The 25,700-nt window shown below is 38.5% G+C and overlaps 2 protein-coding genes across 8 annotated transcripts in view; one reads left to right on the forward strand and one right to left on the reverse strand.

Annotated features, from left to right (window-relative positions):
* tp63 (tumor protein p63) overlaps positions 1 to 9,246 on the forward strand; it is a 68,174-nt gene extending 58,928 nt beyond the window's left edge. For 4 of the 7 annotated variants that reach the window (XM_088912947.1, XM_088912953.1, XM_088912950.1 and 1 more), the window contains 4 exons: positions 5,317 to 5,525; positions 5,913 to 6,060; positions 6,364 to 6,457; positions 6,570 to 9,246. In XM_088912947.1, coding sequence (XP_088769073.1) covers positions 5,317 to 5,525; positions 5,913 to 6,060; positions 6,364 to 6,457; positions 6,570 to 6,866 — 748 coding nt within the window. In that variant the 3' untranslated portion in view covers positions 6,867 to 9,246. The remainder of the gene's footprint in view (positions 1 to 5,316; positions 5,526 to 5,912; positions 6,061 to 6,363; positions 6,458 to 6,569) is intronic. The other 3 variants (XM_088912948.1, XM_088912949.1, XM_088912952.1) reach the window with 1 other exon arrangement.
* Positions 9,247 to 9,647: 401 nt separating this feature from the next.
* Positions 9,648 to 25,700, reverse strand: part of p3h2 (prolyl 3-hydroxylase 2) — a 67,776-nt gene continuing 51,723 nt past the window's right edge. The window contains exons 4-15 of the mRNA XM_088912954.1: positions 23,982 to 24,113; positions 21,740 to 21,867; positions 20,131 to 20,220; positions 19,138 to 19,178; positions 17,473 to 17,564; positions 17,207 to 17,334; positions 16,408 to 16,503; positions 14,773 to 14,923; positions 14,262 to 14,379; positions 12,509 to 12,584; positions 11,981 to 12,121; positions 9,648 to 11,378 (exon numbers count right to left, since the gene is read on the reverse strand). Coding sequence (XP_088769080.1) covers positions 11,289 to 11,378; positions 11,981 to 12,121; positions 12,509 to 12,584; positions 14,262 to 14,379; positions 14,773 to 14,923; positions 16,408 to 16,503; positions 17,207 to 17,334; positions 17,473 to 17,564; positions 19,138 to 19,178; positions 20,131 to 20,220; positions 21,740 to 21,867; positions 23,982 to 24,113 — 1,283 coding nt within the window. The 3' untranslated portion in view covers positions 9,648 to 11,288. The remainder of the gene's footprint in view (positions 11,379 to 11,980; positions 12,122 to 12,508; positions 12,585 to 14,261; positions 14,380 to 14,772; positions 14,924 to 16,407; positions 16,504 to 17,206; positions 17,335 to 17,472; positions 17,565 to 19,137; positions 19,179 to 20,130; positions 20,221 to 21,739; positions 21,868 to 23,981; positions 24,114 to 25,700) is intronic.

Raw genomic sequence — 25,700 nt, forward strand, 5'->3', positions numbered from 1 at the left:
AAGGGAAAAACTAATCCATTAGTTTACAGGCTTTTTTTCAACCAATGCATGCAGGACCCATTAACCTTACAGCCGCTTGCAGAATGAAAGAAAAGACCCTAGAAAAGGGTTTAGCTTGAGATTTCTGTTTCACCTTTTCTGCTTTACTTGTGTGCTGTGCTTGCTGAATGGGGGAAGATATTGTCTTTGCATTATGACTTTAAAAGCTTGAAAATGTAAGTTACATTTAGCAACTGCAGTAAAGTAGGAGCTGTATGTTGCCTTGTTTTGAGTACTTACAAAACTGAGTTTGAACAGCAAAGAACAGCAAGAGAGTAAGAACAACAAAAACAATTTGTAAAAGTCCCACACAAACTGTACCAGCCCATTTAAAAGTAGTGTGGTTTTTGAGAAAACGGTTTTGCAATGCTGATGCATGAGCCTTTTAAAAAAAATCTGTTGCATATCCTAGTTGTAGTTGGTCATGCTGCTGATCTTGTTATGCAATACTGACTCATTTTAATCCATCAGTCGTGTCTTTTTTTGTGGTGTTAATTTTACTGACACAAAAGGAAAAAACCATATACTGTACCATGCATGGAACTGAAAACACTGTTAAATTTCTTTTGCTACTGGAAATTGGCAAATTCTGCTCAAGGCCAACAATGGTGTATCTAAGTGGTATTTACCATCAGAAAACAGACGGTACAGCACATAGCCATGCAAACCAGACAATTTTAACAACCAGCGTCTGCTCTGTGTCCACTTACAGGTTTACACAACAGTTTAAGTTACACAATCATTGCTTTAACCCTAGTCATTCATATGCGTTACTTATCACTTTCATAGACGCACACAATCTTTGCTATGGCAGAAGATCCTGGAAGCAAAATGAGAATAAAAGAGAGATATGAAAATTATAGCTTTGATTTGCTGGCAGAGACGCCCTTTAGTAATTATTGCTTTCGTTATCGTTTCTCGTTAAGAAACTGACAGCTGCCTGACACTGATGTAATATGCTTACATTGTAGTCAAATCACAAGATAAAGAGGTATTCACATTTTCATCGTAGCCTAAGAGGTCTCACTGAGGTGCGACTGTTAGTGGAAGCTTCATGCAATACCACGTTTCTTTCACAATCTCCTGATGAACTTGGGTCTTGCTTTAAAAGGAACAGAAAACATCTCGATATGCAGTGCAGCACAGTCAGTTCTTTTGGGTGTCTTATTCTCCAGGTAATGCAAGAGTGTTGATTACATCACTGTCTAGGCTTTTGCAAATGACTAGTTAAAATGGGTTGGGTAACTATTATTTTAAATGCTTTGTCACGATTTGTTTTGTTTTGTTTTTTTGACAACCACATCCTTTTCACATCGTGATTTACAGTGGAAAATATCTTATAACAGGACAAGGTCAGAGCAGAGGCGAATTTCAGAACTTACTGAAATACTGTTATCCTTCTGGTTTAAAGAAAATATCAAGCCTTTTTTTTTTATAAAAGCTGATAGGACATTTAAAATTGGCTGTGCATGAAATGGTTTATTTTGCAGTGTGTTTTTGTAAGTTGTTGCTAATACTGTATAGGTGATAGACATACAGTACAGTACTTAGCATTAGTAAACAGCTTCACACAGGCTTCCTGTGGACAAGTTTTCTAAAACATCTCCTGATTGCAGTCTTTAATCGCATGTTCTATGATTTCTCTTTTTTCTGCGTTGCTTTCTCTCCCACCTTGCCAGTTCTTTTCAGACGAATATCTTTACGATCATGGATCCCTTACTTCAGTCAGGTGTTGCTTACTGTGTAACAAAATAAAAAGCATATTGGCGTTCAAAAATAATTGAGTTTTGTCTCTTTTTTTTTTCAATCTTTCATTGTCCCTGGGACTCAGCAGAATTTTGAAGCCTCTTGCTTGCTAGAAGCTTAGATGTGTAGTTGGAACTTCATTTGTCTTTCCTACAAAAATGGAAAAGTGCAGGATTGTTAAGGCCACAGCTCTCTCCGGGAAAAGCCAACTAAATTTGGATGGATGGACGAATGGCACACTGTTAAGCAGTGACACCCTGTGGTGACATGCCTAATTGCAGGACCCCTCCATAAAAACTGTTTTCCTTTAGCCTCAGAAAAGGGACATTGAAAAAATTGGACCTCTGTTGTGACTTTTGATGGTTCAAGGTAATGCTAAATAATTGGAAATCTGTGGACTGTTCCCAGAATCCTTATAAGGTTTTGTTGTCGCTTAGACAACTTTAACTTCCGCTTGACATCTTACCTAAACCCTTTCTTTGGCTCTGTCTGTGATGCAGCACAATGCGATAATTCTGCAGTTGCAGTGTAAAGTCTTAGTTCTGGCGAAAACGAACGGAACAAACGCCACGCATTGTTACATTCATTGAGCCTGTAATCATTGCAATAAATAATACGTTGCCTCATTAATTTACAATTGTGCAGAATTTCCATAATGAAATCGGAAGAATAATAGACAGTTTCTTTCGCTCTAGAGACAATGCAAGACAAGTGGTCATGATAATGCCCGTCACAGCTCTCGGGATTCTGTTCTTATTTCTTTTTTTCTCTCTGGTTCCTTTCTACAGTCTGCTTAAAGCCCGCCTTCGAACTGAGCTTTTGGAGCCAATAAGTGACCAGAAGAAACAATCCAGCACAGACTGAGAACCGCTCAAACATTCCTCACCTACTGTAGTCACAGGCAGGACAGGCGCGCCTAAGAATGCCTTTTAATACAGATAGACGGTGTGCCCTTTGTCACGTTATGGATAATGTACAAAAGCAGCTTTCTTGTAAAGAAAAAATATATCTCGCAACACCACTCTACGTGAATTCAAAGGACTTTTAGGTGCATGTTGCTTGTGATCCAACGTTTTGTACCTACAGTTCGGCTTGGAGCCAGTTAGGGCGTTTTATGGGAAAGCAGGCATCATTAGGGATCCGTTTCATTCTCGTTAGTCTCTCCCTTTTTATTTTGGATACGAACGTTTTAAAACACACATCTTGCTCGTGTAAATGTTGCTATGTTTTTTTTTACAAAGCCCCTCGATATTGTTAGTATTTATAGGATCTGATTACATTTCTGCATGCGATCAATTTTAGAAACTAAAGCAATCGGAATCAAGGTGTTCAAATTAAGGTCTCATCTGCAGAAAAAAATAAAATATGTAGACAGTATTTCGTCCACATTTTTATTTTTTTTTAGTTTCCACACAAAGTTAAGTAATACGTTAATCAAAGTACCCTTTCCACCTGCATGATTTAGTTTTTCAGCTTTTGTTTTTGCATTTGAAAGTTAAACTTGATGACTTGATGGTATGACCCGCTTGTATTGCACAAAACACGTTGCACATGTACAGAAGCAGCCTCTGAGAAAAGTTTCCTCAAAATCTGGGAATCATTTATTGAAATTAATTAGCTAAAAGCTGGTCGGGAACCAAGCAGTTAGTATTTTTCTACTGGATTTGTTAAACTTGTCATGTTTATGGACATCTTTTTCCAATGCTTGCTTTGAAAGGGGGGGCTTTCGTTTTTATTGCGGTGTTTTTGATTAATTAGAGCTGGACTCGTATTGCCTCAGTCTTTTCTTGGAGCTGTATAAAATCAGTGTAAAATAATGTCAGTGCTGGTCATGTTGTAAAGGTGTCAGCTGATTTTTTTTACTGCTGGACAGTTTTCGTTGGTTTTGTGCATTTTCTTTTCCAAAGAAAAACAGTATTTTCCGTTTTTAAGAGGACAAAGAATACAGTAATGTGCAATAATGTACAGAGCAAAGTGTTTTAAGAATTTGTTCTGTTTGAAACAGAGCATTTTGTCATTTGTGGCTCTTGCACTGTTGTCTGTCATTTCTCAATAAAATGTTTCCTTTTTTCTGCTTTTGGCTCCTTTTCTCTCACTTGCTTTCTTTTTGCATCTGTAAATTTCATCAGTTCATTCTGGGAAGCACTTCGCATATCTCTCTGTCAAACTGTGCTGCTTCACTTACTTCCTACAGAGCATACACATAATTAGCATAGGATCAATGTCTGGTATCCTTTGCAGATTCTTTAATATTAATATCTCCTATTACAGAACCAAAACTATTCTAACTACTTTTGTATATTTTTGGATTGTGAACACAAATATGTTTCTTTATAAAACAGGTTATACAGTATAGTAAAAATGTACAGTTATGACAGTGGTAGTTCAGAAAAGTTATCATCTGCCAGTAAATTAAATGAAAATGGCTGGGAAGACAGTTGTGTGTGACCCATTACCACATACATTTTGTATGCGTACCACAATGAATTGGGCATTCCTATTCTTCTTCATAAGATATACTTCTGTTTACCAAAGCATAGCTCAAAATAGATCATTATATATTCCACCATCATTTGGGGGAAATGTCAACCCTGAAGAGCTACAGTAAGTGGCTATCTGTATTGCTTTAGGTTTATGTTCTATAGCCATCTTCTTAAAATCCCTGTTAGTCTGCCCTGTGTCTGAGATGGGCTTGCAGTAGACCCTAGCCAGTTGTATTTGTAAATGAGAACTTTTCTCACAAACTGAATACATCTGATGACAATTCATTGAGAAAGCTGTTTTCTGAAGAATTAATACAGTATAACTTACCAACAGAGTTACAATGGACTGAACTAGAACAAAGATGCTCTGAAACAATGTACTGTATATGTTTAAACCAAGTGTTCTTCCCCCTGATTTTGTTATGCTCAGATAACCAGATGTCTGTTAGAAATTATTCCAAAAAATTTGACATTGCAATTAAGCTTTATTGTGAACTTTGCATTATAAATCAATAAGGATAATTAAAAATGCCCTTCTTAATTATGATTGAAGCAAATAATGTCCTGTAGGCAGATTGATAGAAGTTCATGTAGGTAGCTGCATCAGCATGCGTAGGCTGCAAAGGAACAAGAAAAAGTTTAATCCCTGCTGAAAAGAGAAGAGAAACAATGTTTCTGCTGTGGAGCCTTCACACCTAAGCCTTGACACCTGAAGAAGGCTCTACAGGCGAAAATGTTGTATCTCTTTTCTTTTCAGTATGGAAACCTTTATTTGTTCCTTTGCCAATAGAAAAATCAAGACAAAAAATGTTGACGTGCGTCTTAAGTGAAATGTAGAGAAATGTTTTATGTAGATATTCAGTATGCAACAAACCTGTCCATTGACTTGATTGATTCATGTATTCATTTTTTTTCCGTAGAGAATTACTACTGCTCTTGTGAAGTGCAAAGCCCTTCTCTGATATTTATTCTCTGAACAAAAGATGTGTGTTGTTGGCACTGTGGCACTGTGGGATGTGACTAACGAAAGGGCTTTGTGTTGTTGAAGATTCGGTGTCTTGGACGATGAGAGTAACGGCATGTATCCTTTTCCGTGCCCCAGGAGCTCCATGCAATCCCAGCCTTCCTTCGGCTCCAGCTCTCCCCCTCTCAGCAAGGGGCCTAGCATGAACAAACTGCCCTCTGTCAGTCAGCTCATGAACCCCCAACAGCGCAACTCCCTTACCCCCTCCAGCATGTCTGGAGGCCTCACTGACAGTAAGTGTGTCCTCCTGCTCAATGTTAACCTGCAGGCTATCACATGACAGCAAGACAGTCGCAATACTAGGCTTCAATACATGTCACAGCATGCCAGTGTGTATCACGAGAACTGGGACTGTCTTGCAAGACTGTCTCCTGTAATGTGTAGTACAGATTCAGTAAATTCTTGTAAATGCCTTCAAATCCCCCTACAATATTTAATCTAAACAAAGGCTGGGACATGCAGGAGTGATGAACGTCATGCTACAACCGGAATCATCCTATTCCTCGCCTTAAAAAAGCAAAAAAGCAACAAAAGAAAGAAGTTTGTGGGTTGTTTTTTTTGTTGAACGCGATGGCCGTTTTGTGATGGATGGGTGCTGACAGAGCTTTTGTTCTTTACAGTGACGCCAATAATGGGCACGCACATTCCCATGGGCAGTGACATGAGCACGCTGAGCCCAACACACACACTGCAGCCACAGCTGCCCATGGTGCCCTCCTCCCACTGCACACCTCCACCACCCTACCCCACGGACAGCAGCATCTCCAGGTGAGCCAGCTGCTGTGCTGGTGGGCTTGCACTGCCCCTTAGCTGTGCTGGCTGTGGTGCTCTGTGTGGAGCAGCATTGCATCGGAAGCACTGGTTTTAATGCCTAAGAGTGCAAGCCCGTGTGACAATTAATTATGAACTAGAAAAGTAACAAATCTGTAGTGTGGTTAACTACAGTTTACATCACTTGAGGTGTAAACTGTGTAAACAAAAAAACATTGTCCGTAATCTCAAATTCGAAGACTGGAGGGTCTTCACCCGCTGTTCAAAATTCATTGGGTGTTTTTATTAATGTGTTTTCAGTTTCCTTGTGAGACTTGGGTGCTCCGCTTGCCTCGAATATTTCACTGCTCAAGGACTGACCAACATTTACCAGATTGAGAATTACAACATGGAGGTAATGCCCTTGGACTCCCCGACTCCAAATCGCTTTTAAAAAGAAACCCGTTTTGTAGGAGGGCTGGTAGGAAAGCTAATTGGCATTGGGTGCTTTTAATCATTATTTTCAGGACCTGTCCCGGCTCAAGATCCCCACCGAGTTTCAGCACATCATCTGGAAGGGGATCCTGGACCACCGGCAGTCGATGGAGTTTTCCCCGCCTCCCCACATCCTGCGCACCACGAGCGGGTCCTCCACCGTCAGCGTGGGCTCGTCGGAGGCCCGGGGAGAGCGGGTCATCGACGCCGTGCGCTTCACTCTGCGCCAGACCATCTCCTTCCCTCCCCGCGACGACTGGCCCGACTTCTCCTTCGACATGGACGCCCGCCGGAACAAGCAGCAGCGCATTAAGGAGGAGGGCGAGTAGGAACCCCTATACTGTAGTCCCCCTCCCCCTTCCAACGCAAAACTGTGACAGGACGTTCCGCTGCGTAGTGCTTTGGCTCTTCTTTAATACTCTTTCTTTTAAAGAAAAAAAAAGACAAAAAAAGATGCACTTATTTTTCTTGTTTATATTTTGTTACAGTGTCATATCCAGACCTTGATTTATTGTTAGCTGGGTGAAAGGTGGGTGGTGCTTGTAAGTGCATTACTTTTTTATCTCTTTGACAGAGCACTTAAGAATACCGTTCATACCGGGTACATTTTTTTTTTTATTTCTTGCTTCTAAACTATCCAGTGTTCAGCTTGTCCCGTAGTTCAGTTAACAAAGTTTAGCATTGAGTGAGGCTTTTTTTTTTCTTTTATTAGGGCCATAGCAAAATGCGTGTTTCATATTTAGGTTTAAGGTTAACTTTACTGCGCGGTATCCCAGATACTGACTGATTTGTTTAAACATAGTTTGTGCTTTACAGTGGTCTGGTAAACTCTTCTCTTATTGTAAAGCAAAATGTTACTAAACACAGGCATTAGCCAAACATGATTGTATAATTTTGAAGTTTTTTTTTTAACGTTGTTCTTCCAAAATACTGCCAAAAGTGTTATCTTTAGAATTATCCTTTTTGACTATGGCAAAGAGTGTCATTATACAAAGTATTCTTTAATATACAGTAGGTATTGTATTACCCATTTCACTTTTATAATGACTGTAAATGAGAGATTTTTTTTTGAAGTATTGAATTATGGTCACTAACAGTATATTGGACCAGGTGTAGATTTAACTTTCAGATGGGACTTTTTGTCCAGAAAAGATTAGCAAAAGATTGTGGTTCACATCAGATACGTGAAGCTGCAAAACACCATATGGGATTTATTTAGTGTATCAAACGTTTAGTGTGCACCGATGTACAATAGTTCATATAAAACTGCTGGAATGTTTGAACATCACAATTAAGGCATAGTAAACTTTCAAAATGTGGACCGAGAGACAGTGTCTATCAGATATTTTGCTGCTTCTGAGGCACAATAAGGTTGTCGGTGGCCAGATAGCACTAGGATGTATTTGTTCAAAGCTGTTATAGGCAACCGCATTTTTTGTGAGTGGTGCTGAATGTGAAAAGTTGTGGTGTTTGAATAATTCTCTGTTTTATATAATCTGTGGAAGTAGACAGTTGTCTTAATGTAAATAATGCCCAAACAATCTTAGAATTGTATATACATATTTTGTATAAAAAGAGTTTGTTTAAAGTGGAAAAAGGGGTTGTTCCAAATACAGTAGTTTTTTTTTTTTAGAGTGAGTCTTTACTTTTCTACTGTATTCTGATGGGACAATTGAAGCCATGTAGTGTTCTTCTTAGTCCCTATGGGTTCTGTTTATGTGACCTAAACAGCTATAAATCTCTCCAGTCCTGCAGCTTAAGACATCTTTATGAAACAGTCCAGCTGTATTTTCTGAATGACTGATCAACAGAAAAAAATATTGTAGGTGGGAAAATTGAGATGTCAGACAACATTTATCTCAGAATACTACCATTATAAGCCTTATTATTGCTGCTTAGAGTATTAAGACAGAACCTTTAGGTTATACAGTAGTAACCTAATCCTAAACTTATTACACACTGTGCAGTATAGGCAAAATCTTATGAAATGTAGTGTTCTCTCTACAGCGTGTACTGAAGACACTACATGACGTTAGATTTTGCTTCCATTTGAAAGGTAACAGCTTCATTCATTGTTGAGGTCTTGTTTGTTATTCTGTCATTTCAATGTATATTACGAAATTCAGAGTCCTATATTTCAATCAAAACATTCCAAGATATTTTAACTGAATTTAAATAATTATTCTAATCTGAAAAGTCATTTTTTTGACAAACTGAATGCTTTTACATAAGAAGAGGTTGTATATAATTACTAAACACTCCTTTATGGGTATGGGCTGGTTACATCAAAGATTTTCATTGACAAGCTGCAGGTTTTGTTCATACATGTGGAGGCTATCCTAAAAAAATTGACAAGTGATGGACTTTTCTGAGGCTGGATCATTATCAAATGGTCTATAAGGGGTTATACATTTCAAGTTACTGTATGGTTACATTATGTTAACATTGTTGTAAAGGTTCATCTGATATTCTGAGTTAAAAAAAAGAATAGTTCTATCTTTAAAACAATGCTCAGAACCACAATGTTCTGTTAGAAAATTACTATATCCAAATTATTGAAAGTAAAAGATAAACTTTTCTAGAACGTTTTTTACACATTGGGAAACATTCCTCTTGTAAAGTTTTTTGTATATATGTCACAAGTTATAGATTTATAAACGCATTCTTAATTTTGATATAAACAAAAAATAAAATAAACCAACTTGACTTGTGTATCTTTTATTTGTGCTGTATTCTAGCTAGGGTGTCTTGTCCTTACGGTGGCAGCCTGTTAATTCTTATGGGGCAAAAGGAAAATGTAGAATTTCATGTAGAAATTAGATTTTCCACAGCACATGTTCCAGATCAGGCAGGGACAGTTCTAGTGCTTTAGCACTGGATTCCTGCAGGCATTACAGGTAGTTTTCAAGCATTAACTCATTAAGACCTAAAGCTTGACTTTGTAGGCAAGTCATTCATTCAGTTCAGTACAATCAAAAGTGAAGTAAACAACTTGAACATCGAGAGGATTCCTCTGCGTATCCCCAGAATGATTTAATACTTACAGGGATCTTTCAGGGCGCTGTAGTGCACTAACCCATCAATTTGGAAAAACAAAATTGGAAAAGAAATGCATGAAAAAGAAAAGTTTATTTTTTTAAATCCATCTACAGTTTAACAATAATTTAATTAAATAATGTAGAAGGAACACCATCACTGATATGCAGCAGAATTCTTATTTACATAGGCATTACAAAGAATGTGAAAACAACTGGTTTGCTCAGCATGCTCTCCAAATTCCACTTTGTAATAGCAATACAACTCAACAAATACTCAAATGGTGCAGTGGATGTTTAAATAATAAAACAGTACAGTTGGCATTAGCACACTTCAAAGTGTCCACTGGACTCAATGCAATGGTACCAGTCAACATGGCTTCTTGGAAAATAAACAATTTCTGTCTGCCACCTCAAATTTAAAATTTCTTGAAACAGAAATAAATAAAAGATCTTTTAAATGTTAACAATCATAGTAGCAGCTTGATTGATGATTACTAACATGCAGCCAGGCATCTTTAGAATGTTTATGATGGTGTTTTGGCTTAAAACAAAGTTCAAACATACTGTTTTACAAAGGGGGGCATTTTTATCATCTAGCATGGCACGAAGGCTTTGTTAGGAGAACAGCCCAAAATAGAAACCACCCTTTTTAAATCTTCTGAATACAAAACTCAAAATCATACTTTGTGGAAAAGTGATTAGAATGTCTTCTGCCTATCTTTTTACGTAATACTTAATTCAGTCTGAGAATCTGTGAATTTAACAGATTCTCAGATTTTTTTCCTTCACTCAGAAGATAGCAGAGGTAATGTTTTGGTTAAACTTCAGTAGCAGTGTTTGTTGGCCTTAATGGGACAGAGGGAATTCTCCTCATGAATTGTATAGATCATTTAGATTAAATATGGCACATTAAAGAATTTAGTTTTGAGATTGATCCAAAATAAGAGAGTAAATAGAAACAATTCTACATTATTTGCATACACTGCTGAATTAATGGCTGGTGTATGCAAATGAAGTAGAATTCTGTAACAAAATGTCATGATCTAATGCCAACTGAATTTTTGAATACACAAACAGACCCAAACTCACCTGGAAAAACATTGGATACACAAACTCAAACTTCTTTGGAGCACCACTGCACAATAAATTGGCACATAAATGATTACATCCAAACAGGCTTAAATAATGGCATTTCCAAAATAACTAAGAATTCCACTATACAAAATCTATAAATAAATAGAAAAATTGAGAAAAAATAAACCTTTAAACACATTTCAGTGAGCATGAAAAATGCGCTTGAGATCTGAATGGGACATAAGATTAATAATTTAAATTGCAGAGCAGTCTTTGCTTTCAAATAAGACGAATCATGAACAGCAAACCTTTAATCTTCTACTGTATGGCTCTTCAGAAAATGAAAGCTGAAAGACTTTTTTTCGCATCAGCTACTTTGACCTCCAGTAGTGTTTGGCAAATTTGTGCCTGGATGACTACTTAGGGTAAAAATATGCACAGGTCTGGGAGACTCTAATCACAGAAAGCAGACTCGAGTACTGGTATGAGGAGCACACAGATTGTCTCCGCGATTTCACACACGTTCACACAAACTGGAAAACTGGCACTTCAGACACAGTACAAAAATAAAACATTCTGTAAAGATCAATGCAATTAAATAAATAGATAACATTATGCTCCGTGACCTCCACGTTCTTCTCACAGTTCGTCCCGGGGGTTTATCTGAAGTTCTTTATTCAACTTGTCGCTGTCTAAAGAGTGGATCACCTCGTCAGCCTGCAGCCTCTCCTGTACACGGACGAGAACCCTTTGTGAGAGGAATGCGATGTTCCAGAGGAGCAATGCTCCAATGATAAAGAACAATTTATTACTGTGCATCAAACACTTCCATGGAATGGGATCAGCCACAAACTGGGAGTAGTTTACATTGCTGCTTCAAGAGGACAAAGCCAAATATACTGCTCCATTAACAGGATTGTTTTCACAAGAAAATTCAACATCTAAACCTGGCGGAAAGTACTCCTTTAGTCTTAGATTAGTGGGCTATTAGTATAAAGCAACTAGCTACACCCAAGGGTCTCATACAGGCACTCAAATAAAACAACAATAATAGTCATTTAATTCTTTCAGGCGGGTAGCTGCGTCAGCATGCGTAGGCTGTAAAGGAACAAATAATAGGTTTATTCCATGCTGAAAAGAGAAGAATGAAAACACAACATTTCAGCTGTGGAGCCTTCTTCGGGTGTCAAGAAGAAGGCTCCACACCCGAAACGTTGTGTTTTCTTTCTTCTCTTTTCAGCATGGAATAAACCTATGACTTGTTCCATGGTAGTTGCATGCTACATTTCAGGGATTCTACAAGGAGATAAAAGGACAAGGTGGGAGCTCACCATCTCTCTGTATAGAGGATCCAGTGTAAACCACAGTGCCACTGCACATCTCTGTCCACTGGTTACTGCTTTCACACCGTGAGGATTCTCCCCTCCAGACGAGAAGCCCACCATTCGCCCACACCTGGGCTTCACGGAGGCCTAAGCATGAAAATGAAATGGAAAGATCTGAAAACTGGATGAACGTCACAAACGCCAAGGTAACAATAAAACCCACTGGTATAATACGTCAGTTAAAATACATGAATAAAATGGAGAAATTACATCGTCTAAAGGGCTTTAGGAAACCACTAGGATATAGTGTGTCAGTTCAAGATGTCATCTTGTAGTACTTCGCTTCCAGTCTACTAATCATCAGTTTCAGAAACCCAGTTCTAACTTATTTTAATGTACTTATTCTAAATAGATCCGGTGCCAGTGCACCCTTCTGTTAAATCCTGTACTATACAAAATTGTAATTATTATTGTGATTATATATATATATACTTTAACACCAAGCATCAGTAAGAACAGAAATAATTCACTTACTGTCACTGTTTTTGCATCCATTTCAGTGAAAATAAACTCCCCTCCATCAAAATCTCCATTTAGGTATAAAAGGGCACTAAGGGAACAAAATTAAACGAGACACTCAGGGTAGTTTCCCAAAAACGGTTCAATTTTAAGTAAGCCACCTTAACAAACGTCTGTAGGCGACAGGTTGAGTAAAAGCTGAGTTTAGAGAAAGTGCAAAAAGCTACAAATACATTGTGTTTATGTAGTTATGCATCTAGTTGTTTTCCCCATAACAACAGAAGGAAAACCTTATAATTACAGTAAAACCTGGTATGAGGTGCAGCAAAGATCAAGCGACGTCTGGGACACACAGAGAACACACGACACGGAGCTGTTCAGGCCAGACAGACCCCCCAGGGAACTGGGATGGACACCAAATGATGTAAGGGATCCAAGAGCAAGGGTGTTGTAGTCCAGGGGGAGTGACCTTGGGCGTAAGACAAGCTGACACATAGCGAGCCTGAAGTGGGACTGTCCACGGATATGGATACTGTCCCGCTGAGGTACAGCAAGGGGCGGGTTTAGCGACAGGTGCAACAAAAGTCATGCGACCTCTGTGACGTGGTGCATCAAAGGTCACATAACATCTGGACTGCATGAGAGGTCACGTGGCCTCTGGAGTGTGGCACAGCAAAGGTCAAGAGACTTCTGGGATGCAGAAGAGTTCATACGACCTCTGGGACATGGCAGAGGACATACAACCTGTGGTACGAGGGCAGCAAGGGTCACGTGACATCTAGTACAAGGCAAAACAACGGTCATACGACCTCTGGGATGGAGCAGATCACTGTCCTTAGGATGCTGCACAGCCAAGGTAATGCAACCTCTGGGAAGCAGCGCTTCAAAAGTCATGCGATCTCTGGGATGCAGGAGACATACTGTAGAGCAACCACTGGGATGCGGCACTGCATGGGTCACACAGCCTTTGGAAAGCAGCACAGCTAAGGTTGTGTGACCTCTGAGTTGCAGAAGAGGTAACGCAACATCTAGGATGCAGCAGACGTCACACGACTGCTGGGTGTTAGAGCAGCAAAGGTCGTGCAACCTTGGGGAGGTAAACGAGGTCACGCAACCACTAGCTTGAAGAGCAAAGGTTACATGACCTCTAGAACGCAGCAGAAGGTTAGTGTTATGGTCAGGGTTAGAGGGACAGCCTCTTTTTCCAGTTTGTATAGCATCAACATAACAACAAATATCTTCAGTTTGAAATGATCTGTTAATAAAAATATTTTTTGAAGCTTGACTTGCATGCACAAAAAATGTATCAAATATCTTTAGACTTCTGTGGGCTTCTGTGATCTTTTTGTACTTCAGAAAACAATATGAAATGAATAAGTCAAATACCATATTGTTCAAAATCATAAAAACCAGTAGTAGTGCAAGGACCAGACCAGAGGGTCAGGAGTTACAGTCCCAGGCTACATGTCAAAGCCATGCTGTATAAATGAGTACTTTTCAGGACGTCGTTACAAAAGAGCATTTGTTCTCAATTGACTAACCTGGTTAAACAAAAGGTTAAAAAAACAGATTTAAAAAGACCGCCAAGGCAATTTATTAAAAAAAAATCCTGTTCTGCAACTCTTATCTGCCTAAAGCAGATTTACTACTTTAAAATAATGCCAATTGTAACATTTCTTTTACAGTTTTTCCGTTTGTTAGCTGATACAGTCATAACAGCTCAAGCAATATATTTGCTGTACTTTGTTCCTGGGAAAAATGTGCTCACCTGTAATCCCTGTAGGTATACGCAGGTGGCTCTTTCCAGCACTCATGTGCCTCAGGGTCCAGCAGGCAGTTATCTGCGTGAATGGGATGGCTCAGATCGTTCCGGTGGTCTTGCTGGCCTTAAAAATAAAAACAACAAGTTCTGAATTCAGCAATCCAAATGGAAAAATGAATAGATCTTCACACGATGTCCCCTTATATTTAAATCCTCCAAATGTTTCACCCCAAAATGATCCTGAAGAACCAATGTAAATTGTGCAGGACTCCTTAGAGCTTGCTTACAAGATGCACTGATTGCAGGGAGCTGAATCTTAATATTAGGAATGCACTGTGAAAAAAATAAACCAACTAAACCTGTATCTTCCTTTCCAGTACAAATTTGATCAATCTTTGCTTTGCTTCAGAGATCTGATGGGATCAGGCTAAAACATGCAATTACACTGTGCCCCGTAATAGCTGATGTTTCAAAATTGCAAAGCACTACTGCAACAACAATCCAACATGCACCATACCTTTAACAGCAGTCCTGCAGACAAGGTGAGTATAAGAGAAGTACAGTGTTGTGTTCAGCATGAAATAGGACTCGATGATTTTCCTAGCCTTTTCGCTAGTTTCATAAAACAAACGGGCACTTTTCAGTGGGACTCGTCCCTCGTAGCCATACTGCAAACAAAGCATAAAAATCATCAAAGACCCCGAGCATAATAAATATATAAATACAGGTGTTTTGTTAGGGCAACATGGTGGTTAGCATTGCTTCCCTGGGTTCAAATCCTGGAGTGCTATCTGCGTGGAGTGTGTGTGTGTTCTCTCCATGTTCATGTGGGTTTCCTCTGGGTGTTCCAGTTTCCACCTATGCTCCAAAGACATACTGTACTGGTAGGCTAATTGGTTTCAGGGGAAAATTAAACCTGTTGTGAGTGTGTGTGTGTGTCTTTGTCACATCCCTGTGCCCATTTTTGCCAGGATAGGCTCCAGCTTTACCCTGCATTGGATAAAACAGTTTGAAAATGGATGGACAGAGATATTAGTTCCTGAATTCAAGAGGAGACACATTACTGGCTTATTACAGGGCATCTATAGTGGATAGCACTGACTGTGCTGAGCGTTCACAGTTTACCTTTTTTGTCTCAATATGTAAAAAATGAAGAAGTAAAGTCTGTACAAGAGCCACACATCAAAACATCCTGGTTTCAGCAGGATTAAGCAGACTAGAGAGCATGCGACTACGAATGGGGTTAAGTACAGTACCTCAGTCACGATATAACAGCAGTGCCTGCAGCAGAGAATTGAACCCACGACTTAACAAAGGCTTACTTTCTTTGCTACACTATCCCCTCACTATATAGGTATACCTTCACTTATATACATACACTACACATGAGGGACTTTGTCTCAGTCTCATCCTTCAAATGTTTAGGGGCATAGATGGAATGCAGCAATAATGAAATGGTGAAATGGTGTTTATTATGAGGAACAATGTGAAAAAACAAAGTGAAAGAAACAAACTAACCAAGGGAAAAAACACAAAATGATAGTACATTATAGTACAAAATTAAAGTATACTGATTGATTGAAAAAAATAGATTGTTGTAAGCAGCTCCTATCTCTCTTCTCCTATCGTGAGGAGCTCCTTTTCTAGGTAAAACTCCTCCCCCTAGAATATTCCATTACAAAGCAAAAAAGAATTCTACAAAATAATAATTAGAATTCTGATATACACATTTCTCCAGTGAGTACACAATTAAACAATGAACATATTATTAACAAAAATAGAATGTCATTACTCCTTTTATGTACATTAATATTTTAAAGAAAATACTACCCCCTGGTATCTAATGGTATCACCTTGAAACAGGCGCACCCACAGAGCAAGCAAAGCTATCTCCGGAATTCCAGACTAGATAAAGTTTTTTTTTTAATGTTTGAAACCAGATTTATTGTCTTTGTTTAGACAGTGAAATGTTTGCGTATGTGTATGTGTGTGTACGTGTGGATACCTACTGAGTGCCAGGTGATCTAGAAACGGAGTCTCCAGTCACAGACCTGCATAACTTCTTGTGTCAATTATATTCTGTTCCATCACCCGGTTTACCTACAGTATCTGCTTATTAAATTAGTTGCTGAGAGAAAATGAGGAAACTTGCCTGCAAAGCTTTCAGGACTGTTGCTCCCTCAAATTTCTCATTTGGAGTGTGAGGTGACATCTTCCCTCTGTACCCATCTCCTGCTATGACAATTGTCTGTGAAATATATATTAAAAATGAAAACAATGGAACTACAAGTAGTACAGGATTAATGGTACTGTATGCAAATATATAAAGATTTAGCAACATTGAACCAAAATCCCAAATGCTGTAGTTAATGATGCCTTTTTGCTTCTCAGAGGATTGTTTCTTCTATGAAAAGGAAACCTAACAATTGCAATTTGAATAGAAAAATAGATTTAATTCACATCATAAGTGAACAAATGGATGAAACTCAAGTCTCAGATTAAACATGATACATATTGAGAAGCATTAACAATGCAAGAAATGCTATTGGTTACAATACTCATTTGTTGCAGTTTGAAATGCTTCTCACTATAGCACAATACTGGACAATGAAAGGTCAGTTGCATTCTTTCCTATATTTATATACTGTATGTACATGTACAGTATAACAGACAAATCACACAAAATAAACAAAGAATATAGACAATACACAATGCACAGCGAGTATCATTGTTATTGCATCTCTATGTATTGACATGGATACTATGTTTTGTGGAGTCCCTCCAGAGGGACAACATGCAAAGTTCCTACATACAGTAGGGCAAGAGCACCACAATACACTTACATGCACATATTATGAAAAAAAAGTTGTGGAGCAGGGTAGCATTACAAATGGCAACAAGGGATTCCTATCATCTGGAATATATACAGTATGTCAAACAACAATGCTTACATTGGCCACATTTTTTAGTTCCAAACACTCCTCCTCCGTAATGACACTGTCAAACAGGACTCGCTGGCTGCCATTGAGCATCTCTGAGTTCAGGACTAACTTCACTTCATCATACAGTAAAGGTCCACCTGAAGAGAGTGAGAGGGTGAAATAGAAAATAAGAACACAAGTAAACATAAGTCATATTCCCTGTAGTTCTGCTTACATTATATTGCAGAGAAACAAGATTCAATAGAAATCAAGAGTTTAAGAGTAGACAGCGGTACCTTCTCTCAGCTCACGTGCAATTCCTGAGGTAGTGTTCTTCTTCTCTGTTATGGGGACATAGTCTAGCCACCCATCCGTGCCTGAAGGGACCCTTGAAAGTCGGAAGGAAACTATTTGAGATTAATCATTGCTTCAATAAAGTTTACTAAGGTTAATAACATGGTCATAGAGTCAAAGCCCATCAACAAATCTACATACTGTATAAAAGGCAGTGTTACTTATTCCTAACACTTACTATTTTTCCAACCATACACCTAAACCTAAGTGCAGCTCCACTTTTAACCCTTACTCTAGTTTCAATTTATACATTCATCCCATTTTGCTTCTTGCAAAACCCATTAGAAAAAAGCAGGCTGAGTCAGCGAGGGGAAATCAGTGCACCACTACTTTTAAATGGGAGGATCCTGTGAGCCAGCTCTTATTGCGCAGTCATACTGTAATTTCACAAAAAGGAACTAATCATTGCTGTCATATAGGAAAAGATTAACATTACATTGCTGCCACAAAACCCGCCTTACAGAGTGAAGATTATGCACAACGTTACTTGGGCAACAGTAAAGCGAGGGGTGCAACAGAGCTCCTTTTCTCTTTTTGTAAACATAGTGAAACTTCGAATCCGATGTCACATTCACATCAAATAAGATTAACTTGCTGAGAACTACTCCCCTTTAACCTTGCAGCTGTTGGCCTTGAAGGCATCATCAAAATAGTTCAGCACCTCCTCGTATGTGCCTCTCTGACTTTTAGGATTGTTTATGTGTGTACGCATTTAAACTAATATGGCCTACAGTGTAAGCAATATAACACACATACTGAATAATTTGTTAAATGTACAGTACCGTTAACATAACTTTAAAACAACAATATTGTTGAAAAGAAGAATCCAAAAGTACCAGTCGTCACATTATGAAACTAAAGTATTTAATTTAAATGTCAATAATGTTGTTTAGGTTGTAAGGTATTTTAAGTTCGGGAGGGATGAAGGAAGCAGAACTAATTAAGCTCCGTTGCTGCAACTCGCAACTAATCCTGACGTAACCGCCTCAGTTCCCATGTATACCACACGCCACCCTCTCCTCCTCCTCGCTTGTTTTTGCATCCCTCCTCCACATTTGCAGCTACTCCTTGGTCTCATTTTTATCAAGCATGGGAGTCCTGACCTCCCTGTCCTACAGCCTGGAGGCTGACCCTCAGCCAAGCAGATTAAACCAAAGGTTTCACTAAATCCAAAAAACAATTCATCTGTCACACAATCCTCGGCTGCTGTCATTCCTCGTGAAGAGCTAGCTTTAAAAAAAACTTGGAGAAGATACTTTTTTCAAATATGCTGTAACAGATTTCTACCAGCAGGTGTCAGTGAAGTCTAAGCCATATTATACAAGCCTCTCAAATGATATGTGAAATTACCCTGCGTGAAAACTGTTTTGTAAAAGCAAATGACAGACATTCAGAGCTCATCGTGTTAAGTTTAAACTCCTTCATCTCTTGGTATCGAAACAACTTCCATGAATTCAAGTGAACCTAGAAGTCTGGTGTCTTCTAAGGCTATAGACGTGACCTTGTCCACAAATATGTTATATCAATGCACAGTACATTCTTAATTCTTCTAAAATACTAAACACATGTTCAACAGGAATGAGGAGGAAAAAGGGCTTTTCTATTACCTGTTCACATCCTCTCTTCCCCCTGTGCTGCTCCAGTAATTCTGTGCAGAAATAACAAATGTAGAAAACAGACTTTGAAGACTCTAATCTCTTCCTTTAGTTTTTCTTTCTGCTATTACATTATATCATGTAACTACATAAAATGAATTATTACATCAATCATATACATTGTATATGGTATAACCTAAACACTAAATATAACCAAATCAATGAACAGAAACTTGGTCATCACATTAAAACCAAAAAAATAATATTGCACATAAAGGCGCATTCTCATTTTTTAAAGACAAATACCTAAATACGGCACCTTTAAATTGAAGGAGGGAATGTTTGTAAATACCTGGGATAATTTCAACAACGTAGATAAGAAAAAAAGACTAAGACCTATCTCAAAGGTCTTAGTCTAAGACTAAGATCTCAAAGACTGCAGAAATCGACAAGATTTTCCCAGACATGGCTGAAGCTATACCTATTATTTCCACAAGGTGATGCTACTTGCCAAAGATTAATTTCTCCATACTCGGCCTGACATTCTGCCACCTGTTTCATTCATTTTGCTCCTTTTCAGTTCATGTCAACTGTTCTTTCAGAGCTGCCTCATTTTGGGCTAATTCCAGGCCATTCTGGATACTCACGTTATACTGCCACGCAGTTGGAGTTATCAGAGATGAGGTCATTGAGTGTGTTGAGGCCCTGTGGTGCATTTTCTGTAGCATATCTCTAAAATTGCTTGAAATGTCAGACGACTACAATTAAACATTTCACATAACTCTGCAACTCCTGCTGCTGTTTGATTCTAATGAGATATGTTAATCTCTATGTTTCTGGCACCACGCAATCTTCAAACACAACTCTTAAATTCCTCATTTTAATGAGTCTGTGTTCCCACTGGGCTTAAATCTTTCTAAGGCAATCCTGGGCAATGCAGGTGAAGATGTCCTGAACTTGAGCGAATGACATTTACCACAGTATTGTATGATAATTGCTACGTACCGGCTCTGTATATTCAACACCGAGATTTGCAGTGCCCACAATGAGAAGTTCTGCTTCCTTCTGGTGACGGCTGATGTACCTTTCAGCTTCCTGTGGAAACACAGACACTGGTATATGCTCTGGTATCTTGGTAACAACAATGTCGGAGTTACCACAGTCTGTAGTAACCTGGTCTGCAGAAGTGCAATTTACTTTTTCTTGGCATTGCTTCACGAAATCCATTTTTTTCATCCTGCAAAATTAATAATATGCAGGCACATACTAATTAATTCCTGTTCCTGTTCCCACACCACCACTCACTGTAAATCGAAAGTCAAGCCAACTAGCTAACGAAGGGTACAGTGTTCAAGTATATATATTGCAAAAGTATTTTGAGCTGGCATTCATTACACTGTAGCTGTAACTGGAGCTATACTCAGTGTAACAAGTATGGAACAGAAGGAATGGCTTATTGGATGCAATTTGCAATAAAGGGCACGAGAAATTATTAAGAATGTTATGACATCTGAGTACTCAGTAGTATTTGCAACCACCAAAATTCTCATTCTAACCATAATGCAAACAACTTCAAATTGTTTCCGTTCTACAGAATTTAAATGTGCATTTCAGATTTTTAAAAATATTTAAAAAAACAAAATGAGCATTCCACATCTAAGTCTTAAAAAACTAGCCAAGGACATTTAGGACGTTGAGAAGGCAGTGGCCTTGCTTGGGCAGGATAATAGCATAAAACTGGACAAAAGAAGCATGACCAATCATGTAATTAAGACATACAAGTCTATTTCCAAATTTCTTTCAGCACTGTTAATTACCAATGCCTCCTTGCAAATCTGTCTCCACGCAGACTTGAAGGTAATGCATGTCTTCCACGAGTTTCTAAACAGACCCTTATAAAATTAAGAGTTCTGTCATTAGGTACAGTATATGAATTTGTTGCTGTTCTTTCTCATTTTTAGTGTGTGCAAAACTGATGTCTAACTTTTATTACAATATTATTTACCCCTTTAACAGATGCTTTAATCTAAAACGAGTCATGGTAATGAGGAAGGAAACGTCTATATGTAAAAATGCTGCTGTAGAATGACTTACAATTGGACCTTGGTCTTATGTCTTTCCTAAAGAAAGACGCATGAGGTTAAGCATCACACTCAGAGTAACACACAGAGAATCAGTGGCATAGCTAGGGCTTGAACTTGGAACCTCCTGATAACAAGCCTTGTTCCTCTGCCACTGGATAACCAAGCTTCTTTCATCGTTTCTGAAATCCTGTTGACTGCACGATCACTGGAGTTTAACTTGACCGAGATATGCTGTGCAATAACATCAGATTGGATTTTGAGAAAAATCCTCACCAAACTCACTAAAAGAAGATTAAGATGCATCAATAAGACAAAAAATGCAGTTGATATCACAAGGGAAAACAGTAGAATACTCATGTTTACATTCAGTAGGCCATGCTATTTAGAACAGCGTGCAGAATCATGGCTTTTGATTGTAATCAGTAATGTAGGATTAGTGCACTGCTATAATAATGGGATTGCCAGTAAGGTACAGGGAAGAAGGTTATAAAACACCCATTCACACCAGGGTGTACTTTCTCTTTTCATACCTGTCTGGGCTTTCGTTCTTCGCCCAGAACCTCCTTGTAAAACTCCACGTTTTCAGTCATGAACTCATCCCCCTTGTGAAAAAGAAGGTAGGTCTCGGCACATTCCAAAGCTTCAGAGATTTTGTCCACTAGAAAAAGACAGGAATACCACCCCAGTCAGCTCTTGTGCACAATGATGCTATTTTGGGGTTTTTTTAGCAGCAGAAGAACTGTAAAATCACTTGCTTACTTCCTTTTCAAACACACGCCCGTGTCTGATTTGATTTCATCCCTGCTCTTTCTTCATCCCAGCTTCCCAGACTTCAGGGAATCTGAAGCTGGGAATCCCATGAAAGCCATGTGCCATATTCTTTAATCAAAATTAATAACACAGGCACTGAACGAGGAATAGAATCCAGTTTCATAATTAAAGGTTTACGATGAATATAAAACAACCTTTGAAATAAAACACTGTACCTTTATATTCAGAATAACATTCCAAACTTATGACCAATATACAGAGAACGGAGTGAATTTGCTGAGATAGTGGAAACATCTAAATACAAAAAGCAATTTTTTTAACAGTGATCCTATTTCCAAGTGGCGCTTATTTTTCTAGATTTTTTAACAGGAGCTGGCAGGGGTTTGAAAGGATTTGGCTGCGTGATTGTCCCTGCACACATGTAACCCCCATACCTCTTTATGGCCTTGTAAAATAACTCAACTCCCCATATTATTTCCTGACTATAGTGCTCTGGAAATACTTACGCAATTATTATATCTCCATACTTTCCTAGGTCGTAAACAATGAAAGCTGTATGCCCATAAAAATGTCATTAATGGTTTGTTTTAAAAATACTTTTTCACAGAAGATTTAGCGCATGTTAAATCATTAATTATCTTATACATAATTATCTTATTAAAAAAAAGGGTGGTGCGGTGGCTCTGTGGCTAAGGATCTGCGCCTGTGGCTGAAAAGTTGCCAGTTCGTATCCCGCGGCCAACAGAAGAATCCTACTCTGTTGGGCCCCCCCGAGCAAGGCCCTTCACCCCAACAGGGGTGCCGTATAAATGACTGACCCTACGCTCTGACCACAAGCTTCTCTCCCTGTCTGTGTGTCTCATGGAGAGCAAATTGGGGTATGTGAAAAGACAAATTCCTAATCCAGGAAATTGTAAATGGCCAATAAAGTGATTTTATTTTATGAGAAGGGGCTTATCATAGTATTTATGAAAACCTCAAGGAAACCCTGCAATAAATTCTTTGAACCTGGGGTTGTAGATGGAAAGGTAAAGGCTGCAGGCCAGCCAAGCGGTTCAACCAGTAAAGATGCTTGTTCTGAGGACAGGTTGAGCCTTACAGTGTAGACATCACAGGTTCGAGGCAGGGCCAGGATTCAAAAGACACACCACTCCTCCGGTCAGTGGTGAATCGCATGTAAGACACTGCGGAGTTCATAGCACGTCAAATGGCGATGATGGCATTTCAGAGAAGCACTTCCACAGATCCTTATTCTTACCCTTCAGCACAGAAGGGGAAGCCATAATGCCAAGGTATAAAATAATTGGAGATTCCAAAATTAAAGCAATAATGAAATGCAATGGTGAGTTTTCTTTTTAGAAGTTAAGTTAAGAAATGCTGCAAGTAGTTCAATCTATGGATGTGGTGGCCTGTTACTTCAATGAAATCATCAAAGCTTTCAGTAGAAATAAACTGACAACATCTGAGAAGGTGTAAATTCTCCCAGGACAAAATAGTAGTAAACTGCTCCTGACACAAAGCTTGGTAAATACTGACCTGCACTTCTTATGGACACAAAGGACAAACCAGCTGACAATGTCTTATGTACTGTATTTGGGGAGTACAGCTCTTTGTGTTCAAATAAAAATGAAGGCAATGTCTAATGCAAGGAACAGAGTGATACCTACAGTATTTAGAGAGCTTTAGAGTGACAGTAGAGGGGAATTGAGTGGGTGAAGAACTGTGTTTTTCTGCTTGTTTGAATGTTGTCTGTCTTTCTCTGACAGAAAAGAAGTAAAAGCATTTATTCGGGAGCAGAACTGCTCCAGATTCAAACCAATAATTTCATTACTACAAGAATGGTGGAATTGGCAACAGAAGTTGATTCTTTATCACCAGCTGACAGTTATACACGTCAAGGTGTGTCCCAAGTGCTGAAGGTGTTTTGGTTTTCTAACATTTTTTAAAAGTATGTTTTATTAACAAATGAGTGAAGCAGCAGAACCAGAGACGTTCAGTTACCTTTGAAGTAGGCAAACTGGAGATAGTCATAGTGCAGAGGCAGGTAGTTTTCCATGGGTGACAGACGGCCTGGTCGTGTGGCCAGCTCTCTCACACACTCGTGCTCACAAGCCAAGACCTGCGTATAGTGATCTGAAACAGGAGAGAGAGATCCTTCTCAGTCTGTGAAAGCCTCGCAAAGTCTTTCAAATTCCGCTCTCATTAATGGATAGCAATCTGCCATCACAGACAGCAAATTATACTCGGGAAAGCCGATTGATTATCTCCTAGTCCTTTTACTCAGACAGCAGTTACTTTGAAAACTATATAGGCAATGGCTATTTTTACCATTTGAAAAAACGAATAAAAATCAGTTTCTGTCCTGTTGCTTTACAAAAATTGTTTTGGGCTTTGGACTACTGTTTATGTACTCATCTGCATATAATGCTACTGTAAATACAGAAGGGAATGGAAACACACATATATCAAAAATAGCATTTTAACCATCACCCTAAATAAATAAATGGATTTTTCCTAATATTGTAAGTAGGTTATACAGTACATATCCCCAGAAAAACGTCTTAGCTGACATAATGTTTCTGTGACTTTGGAAATGACAGATAAAGAAATGACAAAAAGAAGATTTGGTCATTTACTAATAGAATGTTGATAGTACTACCAGGCTGCATACATGAAAGAATCCTGCAACAAAATGCAAGATCCAAAGATGTCAAAAATTTAACTTGTATCTTTAAATACAAAACTGTACTTCTCATATGACTCTTACATGATGTGTGTCACTGGTCTGTCCAGTGTCCTCTTACAACCTACAAAGTGTCAGGTAAAGTATAATAACTATCTATAGTAATGACTATAGTATGTCATTACAGCCTTTCTGTAATCAAACTATTAACTGCCTGTGTTTTTAAAAAGAGAAACTACATACTCTCTCCTTCAGATGAGATTTGTAAAATAAAAAGATTAATTAATTTTATGGCAGAGTGGTAATTTGATTAGCTTCAGTTTAGTTCCATATTACTACCAAAACTACCTAACTACCAAATTACACACACACACACATGCAAAATTACTCAACGTGTTCTACTCCATATACTTAATCTATAGCAGCCTTAACTGGGAAACTGTCAGGAATACTGTGAAGTACGGATAGCTCTGTTTCAATACTGTAGACACAAAATAGTTTATTCTTTCATTCAGATCAGGGTTAAAATTACATTCTTTCGGTGTCTGGGAGTGGAGCCACTTCAGAATGTTTTTCGCTCTATAAGGCATTGAGGTTGTGACATAACCAAATTTTAATGTCCTTGCCGCAGAACAACTAACAACTGCCTGCTTTCTAAGAAAAAGCAAAGCCAATAAATCATTTGCAAATCTTTTTTTCACACAGGTTCATAAATCAAGGCTTTACAGAAACATAATACTTTGGTCAAAAACAAAAACAGAAGAAGGAAAAAAGGTTTGAATTGAAATGTAAAAGTGGAGCTTACTTATGTCTAATTAAACATCCCTAAAAAAGTTCTGTACAGTACCCCTTCCTCCTAACATAAAATTTTAGCTATACTTCCAACCCTCCACAGCTGGTACATTCCTATGAAGTGAAGTCTTGCTCCCAATTCAGTATATATGGGGGAAATTAAAAGGCTTTGCTTTCTATAATCCCTCTGTTAAATGGTCCCTAAGCTCAATATTGGCAAAAACCTCATGTGAATGTGATTATCT

Source organism: Atractosteus spatula, chromosome 4, assembly GCF_055471065.1.
Source record: "Atractosteus spatula isolate fAtrSpa1 chromosome 4, fAtrSpa1.hap1, whole genome shotgun sequence".
NCBI classification, from domain to species: domain Eukaryota; kingdom Metazoa; phylum Chordata; class Actinopteri; order Semionotiformes; family Lepisosteidae; genus Atractosteus; species Atractosteus spatula.